At 50.9% G+C, this 18,857-nt stretch overlaps 2 protein-coding genes, 1 long non-coding RNA gene and 1 pseudogene across 10 annotated transcripts; 3 read left to right on the forward strand and 1 right to left on the reverse strand.

Moving 5' to 3' along the window:
• Nucleotides 1-166: 166 nt before the first annotated feature.
• On the forward strand, nt 167-1,078 carry LOC147957088 (cysteine-rich receptor-like protein kinase 10). Its single transcript, XM_087531575.1, has 2 exons — nt 167-965; nt 1,023-1,078. The coding sequence occupies exons 1-2, from the start codon at nt 167-169 to the stop codon at nt 1,076-1,078; spliced, it is 855 nt and encodes a 284-aa protein (XP_087387701.1).
• LOC125525905 (G-type lectin S-receptor-like serine/threonine-protein kinase B120) lies at nt 1,070-3,339 on the forward strand. Its single transcript, XM_087531368.1, has 6 exons — nt 1,070-1,196; nt 1,297-1,484; nt 1,694-1,904; nt 2,094-2,334; nt 2,428-2,578; nt 2,659-3,339. The coding sequence occupies exons 1-6, from the start codon at nt 1,157-1,159 to the stop codon at nt 2,968-2,970; spliced, it is 1,143 nt and encodes a 380-aa protein (XP_087387494.1). The 5' UTR covers nt 1,070-1,156; the 3' UTR covers nt 2,971-3,339.
• A 110-nt stretch (nt 3,340-3,449) lies between these two features.
• Nucleotides 3,450-4,999, forward strand: LOC147957089 (uncharacterized; annotated as a pseudogene).
• Nucleotides 5,000-14,273: 9,274 nt separating this feature from the next.
• LOC125521036 (uncharacterized) lies at nt 14,274-18,195 on the reverse strand. 8 transcript variants are annotated; one of them, XR_015610736.1, is made up of 7 exons: nt 17,765-18,195; nt 17,256-17,434; nt 16,855-17,158; nt 16,330-16,523; nt 15,984-16,248; nt 15,818-15,902; nt 14,274-15,064 (listed from the first exon to the last, which is right to left on the reverse strand). It is a non-coding gene; the product is annotated as an uncharacterized LOC125521036 (long non-coding RNA). The 8 variants fall into 8 exon arrangements; XR_015610734.1 differs by having other exon boundaries at nt 17,700-18,195; XR_015610733.1 differs by having other exon boundaries at nt 16,855-16,994; nt 17,098-17,158; nt 17,256-18,195.
• Between the last annotated feature and the right edge of the window lie 662 nt (nt 18,196-18,857).

Below are 18,857 nucleotides of genomic sequence, written 5' to 3' on the forward strand. Positions count from 1 at the left end.
GACGGTTTCCATTTTGTTGACTGTCTTTCTTTTGCAAGAGAATTATTGACTGCTGAGCTGATTGCTGAAAGCCACACAATGATACACAACTCAGGAAGCAAGCAAGGTAAAATTAGGACAAACAGAAAGAGAGCGTGGCCGGCCGTGCCGCGGTTAGCTAGCTAACATGCTGATGCTCGGCGTCCTGCTCCTTTTTTTGTTGCCGTTGTCGGCAACGGGAACGGCACAGCTCTGCGGCAGCGGCAGCAACTACGCCACCAACAGCACCTACCAGACCAACCTCGCCGCCCTTGCCGCTACTCTCCCCACTAACGCCTCCTCCTCCTCTCAGCAATTTGCCACCGCAACCGCTGGCCAAGCACCCGATGCCGTGCACGCGCTCGCGCTCTGCCGCGGCGACTTCGCCAACGACACGGCATGTGCGGACTGTGTTGCCGCCTCATTCCAGCACGCACAGCAGACATGCCCCAACGACGAGGCCGCCACCGTCTACTACGACTATGACGACGTAAACAATCAGAGGCCAGGCTGCGTCCTCGGCTTCTCTGGCGACAGCGATTTCCTCAGCCCAGCGGCCGGTCTCACCGAGAACGGCACGCTCTTCGAGGCATGGAATCCGGGGAACATCTCCGCGGACGCCACCATCACCGCCGCAGACGTCCACAAGCTGCTGACTGTGACAGCCCAGGACTCGGCCGCCGACGCGGCGAGGCGGTACTCCACATCGGTCATGGATGCCGTGCCGACGCTCTACTCCATGGCACAGTGCACGCCGGACCTCTCTGCGGGAGACTGCCTGGCATGTCTCCAGCGGCTCATCGGCATGGTCAACGCCACCACGTCCATGCGCCAGGGAGGACGGATATTCGTCCTGCGCTGCAACATCAGGTTCGAGACGTTTATGTTCTTCGACCAACCTATGCGGCGGATCAATCCTTCCTCCATCACTCAGGCTCCTCCAACAGGCAAGATTATGTACACGAACTGTTCGTTTTATTTAATTTTGTTTCATGCGTGCCCAGACAGTTCAAAGATTACTGTTGATCATGCTCTTGATAATTCGTCCAAGGATGTTTAATTTTAAAATACAGGAATCAAACCTTGGATAATTGCATTATGTGTGTCTTCTGCTGTGGCACTAGCTGCTTTCTGCTTCATGGTTTATCGTCGTTGCCTCAGAGGAAGGATCAGAAAACGTGGGTAAATGAGTTTCTGAAATGCTACTTTGTACTCCACTAAATATACAGAGCAGAAATTAGAGAGATCGATCCGTTGCACCAATGTTCAATTTTTCAGGTTCAGTGAGATTGCGAGAAAGGCGTACTATTAAGTTGCACGGAGGGGATCATGAACTAGTATGGGATATGGAAACAGGAATGTTATCAGGGTTTTCGTTTTTTGAGTTTGATCAGATACAGGAGGCCACGGGTAACTTTTCTGAAGAAAATAAACTTGGAGAAGGCGGATTTGGCCCTGTATATAAGGTACATATATCACACTCTTCTGTAATCCCCCGTTTACATTAAGTAGAGAAATATTTTATATGTCCCTGAAAATTCATAACTCTTAAAAAAATTAGTATCCCACATATAGCATTGGTATACATAATTACTCTGAAGAACATCAATACAAAGTGGAGTTAATTTGCATTTTACTAATTACTTGGTAGTTGTGCTCTTTTTTTTTTCTCTAGGGGCATTTTCTTCAGGGAATGGAGATAGCAGTTAAGAGGCTTGCTTCCCATTCAGGACAAGGTTTGGTAGAGTTCAAAAATGAAGTTCAGCTCATAGCCAAGCTTCAACATAGGAATTTGGTGAGACTGCTGGGATGTTGCTCTCAAGGAGAGGAAAAGATACTGGTCTATGAATACATGCCGAACAAAAGCTTGGACTTCTTCATATTTGGTACACATTTGCATTTTTAGATTCATAGCTATCATTTAGTATACTGATGCCATAAACATGACTTAAATATCCTACTATAATGTTTTTAGAAATCCTATATGCCTAATAGCACTCTCTTGAGAATTGAGGTGTCCAACTTTTATTGTTTAGATGTCCTTTCTCTGCTATACTAATATTTAGTTCACGCAGATGAACGCAGAAAAGCTTTAATGGATTGGAACAGACGTCTATCAATAATTGAAGGAATAGCAGAAGGCCTTCTTTATCTACATAAGCACTCTCGTCTGCGTGTTATACATCGAGATCTTAAGCCAAGCAACATTCTCTTGGACAATGAAATGAATCCTAAAATTTCGGATTTTGGACTAGCAAAAATATTCAGCCCAAATAACAACGAGGAAAACAGTACGAGAAGAGTAGTTGGTACATAGTAAGTTTCAAATAGTTACACCACTTATGAATATTCATATACTACAAGTTAACCATATATACTAACTGGACCTATGTTATTACATCGTTTCAGTGGTTACATGGCTCCCGAGTATGCTTCTGAGGGCCTATTCTCTATCAAATCCGATGTATTCAGCTTTGGTGTTTTAGTTCTTGAGATCCTTAGCGGGAAAAGGAATTCTGGTAGCCATCTATGTGGTGATTTCATCAATCTCCTCGGATATGTGAGTTCATACATGTCCATATAACATGAAAACAATTGCTTTGTTAATCATACTTAAGTATACCATGAAATTGCAAATAGGTTTGGCAGTTATGGGAAGACAGAAGATGGATTGATATTGTTGATGCATCACTTAATTCATTTCTTCCAAAGACTCACCCAACAGAAATTATGAGGTGCATTAACATTGCACTACTATGTGTACAAGAGAATGCAGTAGATCGACCAAACATGTTGGATGTTACTGCAATGCTAAGCAGCAAGACAATGATCCTACGTGAGCCTAAGCACCCACCATATTTCAATCTAAGGGTAGGCAATGAAGAGGATACTTCTGCTACACAATCATGCAGTATCAATGGTGTTACGCTATCTATAGCAGCTGCTCGATAGCAGTTTCTCTTTGAGTTATGTGTTCTTTACTAAGCCGTATGTAAAATCAAAGATTCTGTAGATGTTGTACAAGGCATATACATGTAGTGCAGATATGTTTCTCTAAATCACATTGAAATGGAATGTATATTGGAACGTGGACACAACCAATCAAAACCATGGTTGTGTTTCTAATAAGGCTTCTTATTAGATAGTGGTAGCGAAGGTGAGTTCACATCTCGAAGGCTGTAGATAATCCCACAAACTAAGAGGAAAAATAAGGCAATGTTGGAGAAGGACACGGCGGTAGACTAAGCCGACTTGGAGTACACCCCAAGTAATATCTGTTGTAACCCTAATTGTAACTCATATGTTGTATATATATATGGAGGCTGGGGCGTGCGGTTCTGCACCCCAGATCTTTGTTTACATGGTATCAGACACCGGACCACGATCTCCCTAAACCCTAGCCTCCCCGACCCAACTCTCGATCCCTTCCCATGGCTTCAGCCGCCGAACTCCAGAAACTCGAAGCCGAGCTCAAGGAATGCGAGTCCCTTCTCTGAACTCGCCAAGAAGAGCTTGACCGGCGCCTCGCCGAGTCAGGCAAAGCCCCAGCCACCACCCCAAACCCCTCCTCATATGTCGCCTCCCTCAAACCTAATGTCGCCATAACCCTAGACCTCCATGAATCCAACTACATCAAGTGGCGCGAGCTGGTTCTTGTTGCCCTCGGTTGCTATGGCCTCACCCACCATGTCACCGGCGACGGCGCGGCCACACCATCCGACACTTCGCCCACCTCTGATTGGGCACGTGACGACTTCACCATCCTTTCATGGATCTACGGCTCGATCTCCCCCGAGCTCTTCGGCATCATCATGGCACCTGGGTCTACGGCGCGGCAGATCTGGGACTCCATCGCCAACCTCTTCCACGACAACAAGAAAAGCTGTGCCCTTGCTCTGGATGCGGAATTTCGCAACACACCGCAAGGTGACATGTCCGTCCACGACTACTGCGCCAAGCTCAAGTCTCTCGCCGACGCTCTGGGCGATGTTGGTGAGACAGTTTCCGACGAGACGCTTGTCCTGACGGTGCTTCGCGGCCTCAACGAGCAGTACAGCCATCTTCGCTCTTTCCTGCCATACCAGGTCCCGTTCCCCTCCTTCCCGCAGACTCGTTCAGCACTCGTTCTCGAGGAAACCCAGAAGAAGACCGACGCGAAGCATGCGTCCGCCACGGCGCTCTGGGCCAGTGGCAACAGCAACCTCCCTCATGGCGGCGCATCGGCATCACCACCTCCACCGCCCGCTGACCGTGGCTCCAACTCCAACACCGCCACCATGCCCTCCTCCAACACTGGCCCTGGCGGTGGCTACGGCGGCCGTCGTGGATGCGGCGGTGGCCGTGGTCGAGGACACGACAACAACAATCCCTGGATGTTCAACCCTTGGACTGGTCTCCCAACTCGGGCCGGCCAACAGCAGCAGCAGTCCTCACCACCACCATGGCAGCAGCCTCCCACCGCACCCTGGCAGCCCCGTTGGCGCGCTCCTGGTGTCCTGGGTCCCCGTCCTGGCGCTACCCCCTTCCAAGCATACACGGCATATGGGCACCCGCAGCTCCCTCCTGGCGCGTCCTCCAGCTCCACCAGCACACCTCATCAGCATCTGGACCCGGCTTTGCTAATTGCTCTCCAGAACCTGCAGCTCCACGGAAATCAAGAATGGGTCATGGACACTGGCGCCTCATCTCACATGGCATCCGATTATGGTACACTCTCCTCCATTACTCCCACTTCCTCACATAAAATAACAGTCGGCAATGGTGCATCTCTCCCTGCTACTCACACCGGTTCATCCATCCTTTTCTCCTCCTCCTCTAACCCCTTTTACCTTTATAATATTCTCGTTGTTCCCAGTATTATCAAAAATCTTATATCTGTTCGTCAATTCACCATGGATAATCTTTGTTCTATAGAGTTTGATCCATTCGGTTTTTCTGTGAAGGATCTCCTCACCAAGACCGTACTTCTTCGATGCAATAGCTCCGGCGCCCTCTACACACTCTGCAGTCCACCCCAAGCTCAAGCTCTCCTCGTCGCCACCACCACCGACCTTTGGCATCGCCGTCTTGGACATCCTGGCCATCATACCATGTCCCGTCTTCAGCAACGTCAACACATACCGCCCAATAAATCGTCGTCAACACTTTGCCATGCTTGTCAATTAGGCCGTCATGTTAGATTACCATTTTACTCTTCGATGTCATTTAGTATCAAACCTTTTCAACTATTACACTGTGATTTATGGACATCTCCGATTCCTAGTCCCTCGGGTTTTTGCTACTATCTTATTATTGTTGATGATTATACACATTACTTTTGGAGTTTTCCTTTACGCAAAAAATCCGATGTCTATGCTACCTTCCTCGCCTTCCACGCCTATGCTCAAACTCAGTTTAATCTCAGTATCCTTTCTATCCAATGTGACAATGGCCACGAATTTAACAACACCAAACTTGATCTCTTTTTCTCCACCAATGGCATCCTTCTCCGTTTTTCTTGCCCATATACCTCCCAACAAAACGGCAAAGCCGAGCGTGCCATTCGTACCACCAATAATGTCATTCGTACACTTCTCTTTCAAGCCTCCATGCCATCATCATTCTGGGCTGAAGCTCTTTTCACCATAATTTTTCTTCTTAACATCCGACCTACCTCAGCCACTTCCTTTTCCACACCCTTCGAAAACCTATATGGCACCACTCCTCCCTACGACACTCTTCGCGTTTTTGGCTGCCTATGCTACCCAAACACCATTGCCACCTCCCCCAACAAACTATCTCCTCGCTCTACTAAATGTGTCTTCCTTGGTTACCCTCCTCGCCACAAAGGATATAGATGCCTAGACCTTGCTACACGACGTGTTATTATCTCTCGACATGTCATCTTTGACGAGAACACCTTCCCTTATGCCTCGACCCCTCCTACACCTCCTTCGACACCTCCTGAACCTGACTTGTTTGATCCTGTCCTTCCTGCTCCTCTACAATATGCATCCCCATCTGCCCCGACAGATCATCACCACCAACCTAGCCCGCCACCCTCCCCTGCACCCTCTCCTTAACCACACCATCCACCCAGTCCGCCACCGTCCCCTGCACCGGCTGACCAACACCACCACCCAAGCCCGCCACCCTCCCCTGCACCACAACCCACACCACCACCTCCTCCAATACACCGAACTCGGTCAGTAACCGGTCGTCTTCCCGGCCGACCCAACAAACTTAACCTCTCAGCTATAGCCTCTTCCCCCCTTCCTCACAATTATCTTACCGCCCTTCGTGACCCTAATTGGCGCCATGCCATGCAGGAAGAATTTGATGCCCTCACTCTCAACCAGACCTGGACCCTTGTCCCGCCCCCTCCTGGTGCCAACATAGTTAGTGGCAAATGGATTTTCCGCCACAAATTCAATTCGGATGGCTCTCTCTCTCTCGCCACAAAGCTCGTTGGGTTGTCCGAGGTTTCTCATAACAACCTGGCATCGACTTTGATGAGACCTTTAGCCCTGTTGTGAAACCTGCCACCATCCGTATCGTTCTATCTCTATCTCTAACTAACAACTGGCCTATTCACCAACTCGATGTCAAAAACGCTTTTCTTCATGGTAACCTAGAGGAGGTGGTCTACAGCCAACAACCTTCTGGATTCATTGATCCTCAACAACCTACTCATGTTTGTCATCTCCTTAAATCTCTCTACGGTCTTAAACAAGCCCCTCGCGCTTGGTTCCAACGCTTTTCTTCGCATGCACGTTCACTTGGCTTTGTCGAATCTAAGTCTGATGCTTCCCTCTTTATTCTTCGTCATGGTTCAGATATGGCTTATCTTCTTCTATATGTCGATGATATTATTCTCACAGCCTCCTCTTCAATCTTTCTTACCACCATCACTACTGCTCTTCGTCATGAATTTGCCATGAAGGATCTCGGCCCTCTTCATCATTTTCTTGGTATCTCTGTCACCCGTACACCTACTAGTCCTCATCTTTCTCAAAAACAATATATCTTGGATGTTCTTTCCCGAGCCGGCATGTATGATTGTCATCCTGTTTCCACTCCCATTGACACCCAGTCCAAGCTTTCTGCCACTGCAGGATCTCCTTTTTCTGATCCTTCCTTATATCGCAGCCTTGCCGGCGCCCTTCAGTATGTCACCTTAACTAGACCTGAGATTGCCTATGCGGTTCAACAGATTTGTCTTCATATGCATGACCCACGTGACTCTCACTTCTCTCTTCTCAAACGTGTCCTTCGTTACCTTAAAGGCACTCTTGCTCACGGTCTTGTTCTCCACCGATCCTCCTCACATTCCTTAGTGGCCTATTCGGATGCTGATTGGGCTGGTTGCCCAGACACCAGACGTTCTACTTCCGGGTTTTGTGTGTATCTTGGAGACAATCTTATCAGTTGGTCCTCTCGCCGTCAAACCACTGTGTCCCGCTCTAGTGCTGAAGCTGAATACCGTGTTGTGGCTACATGTGTTGCTGAAACTTGTTGGGTTCGACAACTACTGCAGGAACTCCATAACCCTATTCATACAGCCACTATTGTCTACTGTGACAATGTCAGCACTGTTTACATGACCGCCAACCCAGTGCATCACCGTCGTACTAAACATATCGAGCTGGATATTCATTTTGTCCGTGAAAAAGTTGCTCTTGGTGCTGTGCGAGTCCTCCATGTTCCTTCATCATTGCAGTTTGCTGATATATTCACCAAAGGGCTGCCGACTCTCGTGTTCCGAGAATTCAGGTCCAGTCTTCACGTCGATCCTCTCCCTGGTTCAGACTGCGGGGGCGTGTTGGAGAAGGACACGGCGCTAGACTAAGCCGACTTGGAGTACACCCCAAGTAATATCTGTTGTAACCCTAATTGTAACTCATATGTTGTATATATATATGGAGGCTGGGGCGTGCGGTTCTGCACCCCAGATCTTTGTTTACAGGCAAGACAATGACAAAGCCGTAGAAGGAGCATCTTCATCAAACCACCGGGCATAGATAGCCAGCTCATGATGATAAGTGTCGAGAGTCATCTGGTAATCAGAAACGTTATAGACGGCAACGACACCACCATCAGTAAAATTTTCCCGCATCGTTTTAAGTCTGGGAAACACTGGCGGCAAGTGTCGGTTGTGCTGGTGGAGTAGGATCCACCGAGGTAACCGGACACGGGGGACAAAATACCTCCCGGACAGAGCGCGCCATACACGACCTCAAATGTGAATGCACATGTAGGCGATGAAGTCGGTGTAATTAACAGCTTCAAATATCACCGGGTATTGAGGAATTTAAACATACCCCGACGATAAAGACATTGTAACTCTTTTCTAAATGCATACAAACGAATCAGCGTACCAGGGTTCTCCTGTGGATCAAAAGGCCAAAACTTATGAGGGCACACAACCTTGGGCAAGAAGACCAACTAAGGACCTTTGGGAGGTGGGTGGCGGAAGACGACTGGGAGCTTTGGTCTAGAGCGAGGGCAGTGACGTGAAGCGACAATTTTGGAGGAGGCGCGACAACCTGATGGTGTGTGTGACGACCGATGCAGACGTTGAGGACCCGGAGATTTCCAAGCTGGGTTCGGGGCTGGTAGGAAAGCTACTGTCGTGGTACCCTGGGCCCTATCTGGGACATGATCAATCCTGAGCCGGCAAACAACAAGAGATTGAAAGTGAACCCAGCTAGGAGTTGCCGATCCACAAGAGAGGGAAAACGAAATAAATCGGGAGACCGAGTTGTGCTTAAGGGCGGATACGGTCCAGGCTGGTCCGGTCCTGGTCCGAGCCGTCGTTTGGACCGGCCGCCGGCGGTCCGGGCCGGACCGAACCGAGCAGCATCACGGTCCTGATTTCAGGGACCGGACCGGCGATGCCGAAACCCGGGCCAGACCGAGCGGACCGACCAACGGCCACCGGCGGCGACTTGCCCAGGTGTGGCAGCAAGGTGTGCGACGTGCGTGGTTGCTCTGGCGAGGTGGGTCACATGCGTGAGCGCCGGCGGCAAGGTGTGCGCTGGGCGGCGCGGTTGTTATTCATGAACTGCGAGCGTTAACCATTGTCGTTGCCAACCATGAACCTGCAACACTCATGCCATCCACGCACGGGACGTGCCGATCTAAGAGCATCTCCGGCCGCGCCTCCAACAAGGCCCCCCAGGCGACTTTTCGGCCGCTGGCGCCAAAAAATCGGCCCAGTCGCACCCCCAAGGGCCCAATTTTCGCCGGCTCATGTCGAAATTGGTGCCCGCGGACCCAACCCGACCCCGGCGAGCTGGCGGGCGCTTGGGGGCGCCGGGCAAATCGTTTTTGGCGCGAAAAGAGCCGCGGGGCCTCCTTGCCAGCGACTCGTCTCGCTTCTCGCCGCTTCGTCGTCCTCATCGCCGCGTTTCCCGCGGCGAATCATTGCCAAAGCTGCCGCGCGCTGCCTCGCTGGTCAGCCTCCGCCATTGATGCCTCACGGGCGGCGCAGTGAAGGCGCATGCCACGCGTAAACGCGGCGGCCACGCGTGCGCGCGGCGCCTCCGCCTATATAAGCCGACCCCCAACGCGTCGGTGGCACGCACAGAGTCACGCCGAGCAGCTCGAGGCCACCAACGGCGTCGTGCCCTCCGGCACGCTCAACTCCGAGGGGCGGCACCGATGGTGGGGCGTGCCCTGCCTCCGCCCCGTCAAGCCGGAGCCCCAGGATACGCCTGTCAGCCGGCGCACCCGCAGCTCCGGTGTCCGCATCGCCGACTCCACCCCCACCTTGGGCCGCCTCGTCCTCGTCGCGCCCAAACCGGAGCCCAGCCTCCCCCCCGGAGTACGAGGAGATAGCCCGGCGCGGCTTCTCCGACGAGGATGCCCTACGGTGGGCGCGCGACGACTACCTCCGCGACGAGATGGTCCGGCAGCGCCGGGCCTTGGAGAAGATCGCCGCCCGCAAGCGTGGGCGCGAGGACGAGCACGGCGTCGTGATCCTCGACAGCGACGACGACGAGGACGCCGCCGGACCGTCCAACCCGCCGCGCCAACCGGGGGAGGGCTGCAGCAGGGACGGCGGCCGTGGCGGAGACGACGACGGCGATGACTGCACGCGGTTCTACAGCCTCCTCGTCATGTAGAACTGCCCGGGCGGCGGGCGGCGAGGAGCGGCGAGGCGGGCCTAGTAGTGTGTTTTTTCTTTTTTGTAAAATATTGGCGTGTTTGTGCCGTGTTTGGTTGAATTTGGTTTGAACTCGCTGAAATATGTATGAACTCGCTGAAAATGGTTGAATTTGCGCCATGTTTGTGCCGCACTTTAATTTTCATAAAAATCCGTGGGCGCCGCGACTGGGTGGCATCACGCCCCCAGCGCGCGTTTTGCGCCGGTGCGCTCCAGGGGGTGATTTTTAGCGCGTCCCGAGGTCCAACGGCTGGAGATGCTCTAAACGGCATGCACGCATCACGCATGGGAGGTGCCTGATCTAATTAAACGGCATGCCCGCACAGGACATGCAACTGGGGTGCGGCTTTTCAGTTTTCGCTCTCTTTATTCCTTGCGTAACAGCCGTGCCTGATCTAAACATGCGCCATCCTCGCACAGGATGTTCCCTATTACGGAGTACATGCAAGTAGTGTAGCGCGTGCATGAGCCCACGATTTTGTCTCTGTGGGCCTTGCATTGATTAGTGGATCAATTTGAACGTGGAGCTAGTCGTGGGATAATGCCATGATTATGGGATCGGACCCCGCCTCTTTCGTTCTTTCTTGTTTTCTGTTCGACAGAACGAAAGGAAAGGAAAACTAGATCGAGGAGGGGCGCGGCAGTGCCGGAGGGGACACAGCATCGTGGATCTCACCGGCGCCACAGCAGGGCGTCGCCGGCAGCTGGGCGGGAGAAGCGCGTCGCCTTCGGTCCGACCGAGCCGAACCGAGCCAAGACAGGACCGGTCCGATCAATTTTCGGTCCCCTATTCACGGACCGGACCGGCCAGTTTTTTTGTCGGTCCGGTCCACTTCTATCCACGAGCGGGCCCAAAAAGACCGCTCGCCCCGTCCACCCTGAGTTGTGCTTGCGGGGCAAAATGGAAAGGCCCGGCTGATGCCAACGATATTTAAGTCGCCTCCCTGGCCGTTTGATCAGCCAGATCGCACCGTTGGATCCCTTCTGTTAACCGGTTTGAATGGTCAACACGCACCCGATCTTCTCCTCACATCGCACAACAAACCCCTTCTCTCCTTCGATCTCGCAACACCCGGAGCAGCCGGCAACGCTTCACTGAAGCGACAACACATTGGCACGGCGGCGCTCCATGGCAGCACCCAACGCCGCCGGCGATGCTCCATTGAAACATCGGCCGCTCGACGAAGTTTCATGGCAACCTCGGCGGCCCCCGGTGAAGCCCATTGCAGCACTGGTGGCACCCCAGCGAAGCTCCATTGCAACACTAAATGACCTCGACGAAGCTTCATAGCAACACCGGCCCCCGGCGAAGCTCCATCGAAGCGCCGGCGTCCCGACACGGCGGCGCTCCCGGTGATGCTTCACTGCAGCGCCATCGATGCTCCATGCAGCACACAACGGTGTCGACGATGTTTCACTTTCACCTCAGCACCGCGACGACGCGGCGGGCTCCATTGTAGCACCGCGACGGTGCCGCCGGTGGAGCTTCACTGCAACGGCACCACTGCGCGTTGGTGCTCCCTCACGGCACCGGCTGGCCCCGTCCAAACTCCATCGCAGCACCCCGTGGCTCGGCGAAGCTTCACCGGCGTGGCGGCGACGAGTGTATGCTGCGACACAGCACGACGGCGACGGGAATGCTGCGACGCAGCATGAGGCGGTGACGATGGCGATGGCGGATGCTTCGTCGTCTGCAGTACAAGCGGCCGCCATTGCATGCAGCCCTCCCTGTGGCGCGCGGGAGCTTCGCCATGCAGCACGCAATGATATGTGGAATTGGCCGGCGTTGCCTCTTCCTTGCAAAAGCAGCAGGTGGCAGCAGCCCACGCGAACTGAAAGTTTTCAGTGTTCGCTCGTCGGTCAGAGTTGCAAATGAGAGAGAGGGGAAAAAAGAAGGAAGAAGATGAGAAGTGGAATGAGTGGAGGAGAGAGCGTTCGAGGGGATAAGGTGGGGATGGAAGCGGTGTCTGAGTGGGGCACGTGGCGCGCGTACGAGGCGGCTTACAGAGCCAGAAAATCAACCGGTTTAAAGCAAACATTTTCCAAATGGAAAACCTAAACCAACTTATCTTTATTGCATATACTAGTAGACTGCCCGTGCGTTGCCACGGGCTCTTGAAATAGTTTGCAAGAGTTACATATTAACTTTCTAAGGCCTCGCCCCGCCTAGATTAGACCCCCGCCACTGATTCCACCCCGCCTAGGCCGCCGCCTGCCGCCGCGCTGCCCCATCGCGTTCGACTCCGCTCCGGCCGCCCCGACCCCGGCCGCCTCCGCCCGGCCCCGCTCCGTCCGCCTCCTCTCCGGCCCTGCTCCGTCCGCCTCCTCTCCGGTCCATCCACCGCCGGCTCCGTCCGCTTCCGCCCCACGCCGCACGCCGCCGCCCCGCGCCGCACGTCGCCGCCCCACTCCCCGCTCGGCCGCCGCCCGCTCCCTGATGGCGCCGAAGAACACGCCGAAGGGAAAGTTCGGTTTCTTCGGCATGAGGGCGAAGCCCTCCGGGAACTTCGGACTGGAGTTCACCGACGCCGGGCAGCGTTGGTGGCTCGACACGTATCCCACTGCCGATGAGGCTGCTTGTGCCTACGACGTGGCGGTGTGGCGTGCCGGACGGCCGAAGACGGACCTAAACTTTCCGGAGGTCGAGTCCCAGCCGGTGGCGGAGTGGCTCGTGCCGCAGGGCATCCGGATGGAGGAGATATCGGCTAAGAAAGCGAAGAAGAGACAGGCGGTGTCGCTCCCGGCGAGAGCGACGAGGCGCCGATGGCTTGGTTTGCGCGATTTGCAATTTGATGCAAAGCCATCTCTAATGAAATGATATTTGCTACATTTTTAAATAAGAAAATTATTCCGACCAGCCAGACCAATCTCTAATGAAATGCTATTTGCTACATTTTTTAAATAGAAAAAATATTCCGATCAGCCACCCATAACTCAACAGACCAATCCGAACCCACATTTTCTAAAGTAAAGAAATTATTTTCCTTGATAGATCAAGATGCCAAAGTGTCATCTGCCCGACTGCTATGTTCCTACACACGCAGAGCAAATTATTTTTCAAATCAAGGAATTAAGAAAAGGAAGAATATCATGATGTTCGTGGCACTTGCCAGGTCTGCCATGTTAACTTTCTAAGGCCTCGCCCCGCCGTAGATCAGACCCCCGCCACTGATTCCACCCCGTCTAGGCCGCCGCCTGTCGCCGTGCTGCCCCATCGCGTTCGACTCCGCTCCGGCCGCCTCGACCCCGCCCGCCTCCTCTCCGGCCGCCTCCGCCCGGCCCCGCTCCGTCCGCCTCCTCTCCGGCCCTGCTCCGTCCGCCTCCTCTCCGGCCCTGCTCCGTCCGCCTCCTCTCCGGTCCATCCACCGCCGGCTCCGTCCGCTTCCACCCCGCACCGCACGCCGCCGCCCCGCGCCGCACGTCGCCGCCCCACTCCCCACTCGGCCGCCGCCCGCTCCCCGATGGCGCCGAAGAACACGCCGAAGGGAAAGTTCGGTTTCTTCGGCATGAGGGCGAAGCTCTCCGGGAACTTCGGACTGGAGTTCACCGACGCCGGGCAGCGTTGGTGGCTCGACACGTATCCCACCGCCGATGAGGCTGCTCGTGCCTACGACGTGGCGGTGTGGCGTGCCGGACGGCCCAAGACGGACCTAAACTTTCCGGAGGTCGAGTCCCAGCCGGTGGCGGAGTGGCTCGTGTCGCAGGGCATCCGGATGGAGGAGATGTCGGCTAAGAAAGCGAAGAAGAGACAGGCGGTGTCGCTCCCGGCGAGAGCGACGAGGCGGCGATGGCTTGGTTTGCGCGATTTGCAATTTGCTGCAAAGCCATCTCTAATGAAATGTTATTTGCTACATTTTTAAATAAGAAAATTATTCCGACCAGCCAGCCATAACTCAACAGACCAATCTCTAATGAAATGCTATTTGCTACATTTTTTAAATAGAAAAAATATTCCGATCAGCCAACCATAACTCAACGGACCAATCCGAACCCACATTTTCTAAAGTAAAGAAATTATTTTCCTTGATAGATCAAGATGCCAAAGTGTCATCTGCCCGACTGCTATGTTCCTACACACGCAGAGCAAATTACTTTTCAAATCAAGGAATTAAGAAAAGGAAGAATATCATGATGTTCGTGGCACTTGCCAGGTCTGCCATGCTACCATGGCATCGTCTTTTTAGTCTCTACCCACATGCCGAGTTGAGAAATAATCTTCAGATATACCCACTGCTAACACACTCACGTACATAATGGCCCTTAGCTGATTGATTTGGCTGATTGTTAACACAAGCACACAACACACAAAATCAGTCAATGGACACACGTATTCATTGTTTACTTTATTATTCCAATTGTGATGCAATCGTGACACCTACTCGCCCCGTCCGCTCGCCCGTCATGGTAAGTAATTTCCTACTCGCCGCTGCCAACCACTCGACCTCGCCACCGCCGCTCACCACTCAGTCTCCACCGGCTGTCCATTGCCTCTTGCGCCACCCGCGCGCTCGCTCGGCCCAATGTTGTTGATTGGAATGCGGGACTGAAGATAATCCATGGACAGGTTGTAGTTTTGCTTGCATCAATCTTTGGTACTTGTCAATCCATCTAACGCACAAAAAAATCGACTCTCAGACAGAAAAGTGATCTAACTCTATTGATGAGCACAACAGTACATAGCATCCCATCATGATGTTGCCATCTCTCACACTTGATGATTACATCTTGTTATTTCTAACATGTACACGGGCGATTGCTTTATTAGAAATATATTTACACAATATGATCAGAGCAACATCAAGGAGTCGGATGCTGGTGCACAGATTCTCCTCAAATTCCACATGCAACCCTTGTAGAGAAGAACAACATATTTTTCTTAGGTGATTTTTGACCGAGCTCCTACAGAAAAATTCAAAGAAATCATGAGGAGCATGGAGCCAAGCAAACTAATCAGAGTAAATCATGAGAGGAGAAGCCTCTCAACCTACTACAGGGAATCGAGTCAACATTAATTCGTGTAAGAATTAAACCGTAATGTAGATCAACAACCCAGTAGTTGATAAAATAACCCCAACACAACCCATTAATATAATATATGGTCACAGGAAGTAGATTGAGATTGTGCAGATATCATGATCTACGAACCGTATCTACGAATATTGATTGCAAAGTCACAAATAGAACCTCCTCACATCACAAAACAAATGTTTCATCAACAGAAATTCTAGCGAATGCCAATTGGATTATATAAGTAAGATAGAGACATCGAAAAAAAGAAAAGATAATTCAAAGAGTATATATTCTATTTTCTTACTTGACATCACAGAGATTGCGAGTCAAAGATATTGCGATACATCTTACCCTTCTATAAATTGACTGCAAGGCACAATCCCCAGCAAAATATATAGAATGAATTGCTCCTATGGTCCAAGTATTGCATAAATAGTTATATACAGACTATTCAACAGTGAGCATAGACATGGCATGTACTACCAAAATCCCTTTGCTATGGAGCTTAGTCTGCATGTCTATTCGTCTTTCTGTAAATCAGTTGTGGCCAAGATGTGCTGACAGCTCACCAGCCTCTCCCCGTTTACCAATAAAATCAAAGCAGCTCAAAGCAAAAAAAAAAAAGAACATAGATATATCTACCTGATGTAATTGCTTGTAACTCCAGAGTGTTGGTAGAGTCGAGAAGAGAACACCCAGCCAATGTTACAGCAAATCGATCTGCAGTCTTTGTTAGGGGCGGCACCATCATTAGAGGTCCCAATTGTAAATCAATCTGCAAGAGATGGAGATGCGACTGGAAGCTTACGGATTTGATGCATCAGAACAGCCATGGCCCATGGGCAGAGGAGAAGTGCCGGCAGCTGGGGATCTGACGTGTCACAGACAGCATGGGCAGAGGAGAGTCGGCGGCAGATCAAGCCTTGGGCATGGCAGGCGGAAGCACACTCACCCCTACTGCACCCTTCCTACTTCCCCGTCCTTCTTCTCCTACCTCTCCTCCTCCCTGGATCCTCCTATGTCTCTCTTTTCTACAAGAAAAATCGAAGCCCCGCCATGACCTTGAGCTCCCCCTGCCAACCATAGAAATTAGATATTTCCTAATTGTTTGCATAACAAAAAACATACTGGCTGCAAGAGAATGAAAGACTAACCTATTGATGAGCACAACAGTACATACCATCCCATCATGATGTTGCCATCTCTCACACTTGATGGTTACATCTTGTTATTTCTAACATGTACACCATCGGGCAATTGCTTTATTAGAAATATATTTACATAATATGATCAGAGCAACATCAAGGAGTCGGATGCTGGTGCACAGATTCTCCTCAAATTCCACAAGCTGTAATTGAAGAGAAAACTGAAAATCATAGATGGAAACGAATCCATCAAACAAAACATACTTGGAAACGAATAGAAACTCGTAGCAGACTACCCGCACTACTGGAATCCTTTCCCGTCGCCTGCATTATTGCAAATTAACTTCTATGATTTTACAGTGTGTGTATAGGTAGTGGATGAACAAGAAATGGGTAGCTCATCACATTGGCGGTGGGCACATGAATACATGATAGATAGATAGATAGATGACAACACTTTCTTCATTGGAGTATCCCACAACTACACACTACATTTTCATTACTAATAAATTTATTGTGGAGTCTGGGGAATACCTGCTAGCAGCCAGCCACAGGCAATTCATGTGCGCCTTGTCCAATTGCCAACTACCTTCAGACACTTCGCTTCCTGCTTCTTTGACGTCAGACACTACATCCGGATATGATTTAGTGGAATTTCTGGTCGACATGCTTCACTGAAATCACAATAACAAAGTTGAGAAGAGCATAAGCAAGAGTGCATACTATCCTATTTTCTAACATACTCGTTCAATGTATCAGAAAAAAGCGAGATATGACCAGGAACTGCAGCGCCTGTACTCTTGATAGATCCATTAACATCAGTCCGCCTACAGCCTTTCTGTAGTAAAAAAGGCATACAAATCCTTGTGTAAACTAAAATTAGTCCATGTATGAATAACCCCATGATTCCAATTACTGAAGAAAAAAAGTCTTACCTAAGCTGCTAAGTGTGTACTGAGAAATAAGATCTGCTTAAGCTGCAAGTTCCTTATCACTTCATAACCAATTATACTGCTGGTTTCTCATATCCTCACGTTCCATCAGAACATGCAGTTACACTGCCCACAAAAAAGACCCCCTGCGTGGACCCTGTCATATCCTTAATTACGACCACCTAACCTCGAACATCATAGTGCAAGATTAGAGCAAAACATTTAACATTAGCAGAAATAAAGATCATGATGTGAGATCGGAGGAAAGTACTTCAGATTAGCATAAACATTTGCATCAACATTGGCAAAAGAACATTTTCAGATTAGTCAAAATATTAACATCGACATCAACAGGAAGACAAACTTTCACATTGCACAGCTGGCATCTCCAACAAAAAAGAAATAGCAAAGAAACCTAGTTTGTGGAATTCGGGAAACAAAACATACTTGGCTTCGGGATCGAGATGTCACTACACGAATCCATCAAGACTCGTCGTGTATGAGGCGCTCACCCATGGCGACGGCTGCATCTGGAGCCGGCAGCTAGGGAGACTTTGAGCCGCCCCCTCCTTCCTTGGTGGAACATGGCGGAGGAAGTGATTCTGGACAAGGTGGGGGCTTGGTCTTCGGCGGCGGTGGCGGCCACCTCGATCCCCTCCGTCACGGCCGCGCGAGCGCAAGATCCGGGAGCCGCTTCCTTGATGAGCACGCGTGCGCCAGGGACATGAACGCCGGCGACGCGGCGCCGTCTGCTGAAGCGATCCTGAAGCAGATTGGCGGCGGCGGCGAAGGTTAGGATCGGCCGCGGCACAGGTATGGATGTCCGGCGGGGCCGAAGGGGTGGATCGGGCTTGCGAAGGGATGGTTGGCGGCGGCGGAAGATCTGCGCTGGGCACGAGGCATCGAGGGAGGGTTCTGACCTAACGTAGGTGGGACGATAGGCGAAAAATAACCAGGGATTTGACGGAGGTGGGGGTAGACGAAATAAAACCAGCGAAATTGGGAGGTGGGAGGGAGGACGAAAAAAACCCAGCGAAAAATAACCGACGGACTATTCACCAACTGCTTCATTAGGAGTAGAGATTACACAAGACTTCGGCGACAAGGATGGAAATATTGACTAGTAGGGACTCCTAGATCAATACAAATACTACTTAACACTCGATATATATTATATATAAATCACAAAAATATGTATGTTCAACTAGACTTTAATCTAACAGACCAAATGCAAGAGCGCCGACAACATCAAGGTAGAACAATGAACTCCAGTAGAATAAAATCAAGACCTATGGTTAGACTGCGATAATTATATTACTACCTCTCTTTCAGTTTACAGGACGTGCGCGTACCCTTAGGTTGTCAATTTGACCAATCTAATACGAGTCATATATTACAAAAAATATACCAACATAAACTTCGAAGTTTCTACTTTCAGAAGATGTAATTTTTGTGTTATATAGTTTATATTATGGTGATAAAATTGGCAACCTAGGTATATGCATAGGACTTGTAAACTGAAACGGAGGTAGTAGCTCCAAAAGTTCAAGAGATAACCGCATAAAAATGGGTGATAATAGTAGTACCCTCTCTATAACATGATAA

The sequence above is a fragment of the Triticum urartu genome, chromosome 7A (genome assembly GCF_056163025.1).
Source record: "Triticum urartu cultivar PI428250 chromosome 7A, HENAU_Tu73, whole genome shotgun sequence".
NCBI lineage: Eukaryota > Viridiplantae > Streptophyta > Magnoliopsida > Poales > Poaceae > Triticum > Triticum urartu.

Excerpts from the sequence above, each read along its gene's own strand:
- LOC147957088 (XM_087531575.1), top strand. The coding sequence starts at position 167 with ATGCTGATGCTCGGCGTCCTGCTCCTTTTTTTGTTGCCGTTGTCGGCA. Across the intron at positions 966-1,022 it reads CACTCAGGCTCCTCCAACAG|ACAGTTCAAAGATTACTGTT; the intron begins GCAAGATTATGT and ends ATGCGTGCCCAG.
- LOC125525905 (XM_087531368.1), top strand. The coding sequence starts at position 1,157 with ATGGTTTATCGTCGTTGCCTCAGAGGAAGGATCAGAAAAC. Across the intron at positions 1,197-1,296 it reads CAGAGGAAGGATCAGAAAAC|GTTCAGTGAGATTGCGAGAA; the intron begins GTGGGTAAATGA and ends TCAATTTTTCAG. Across the intron at positions 1,905-2,093 it reads CTTGGACTTCTTCATATTTG|ATGAACGCAGAAAAGCTTTA; the intron begins GTACACATTTGC and ends TAGTTCACGCAG.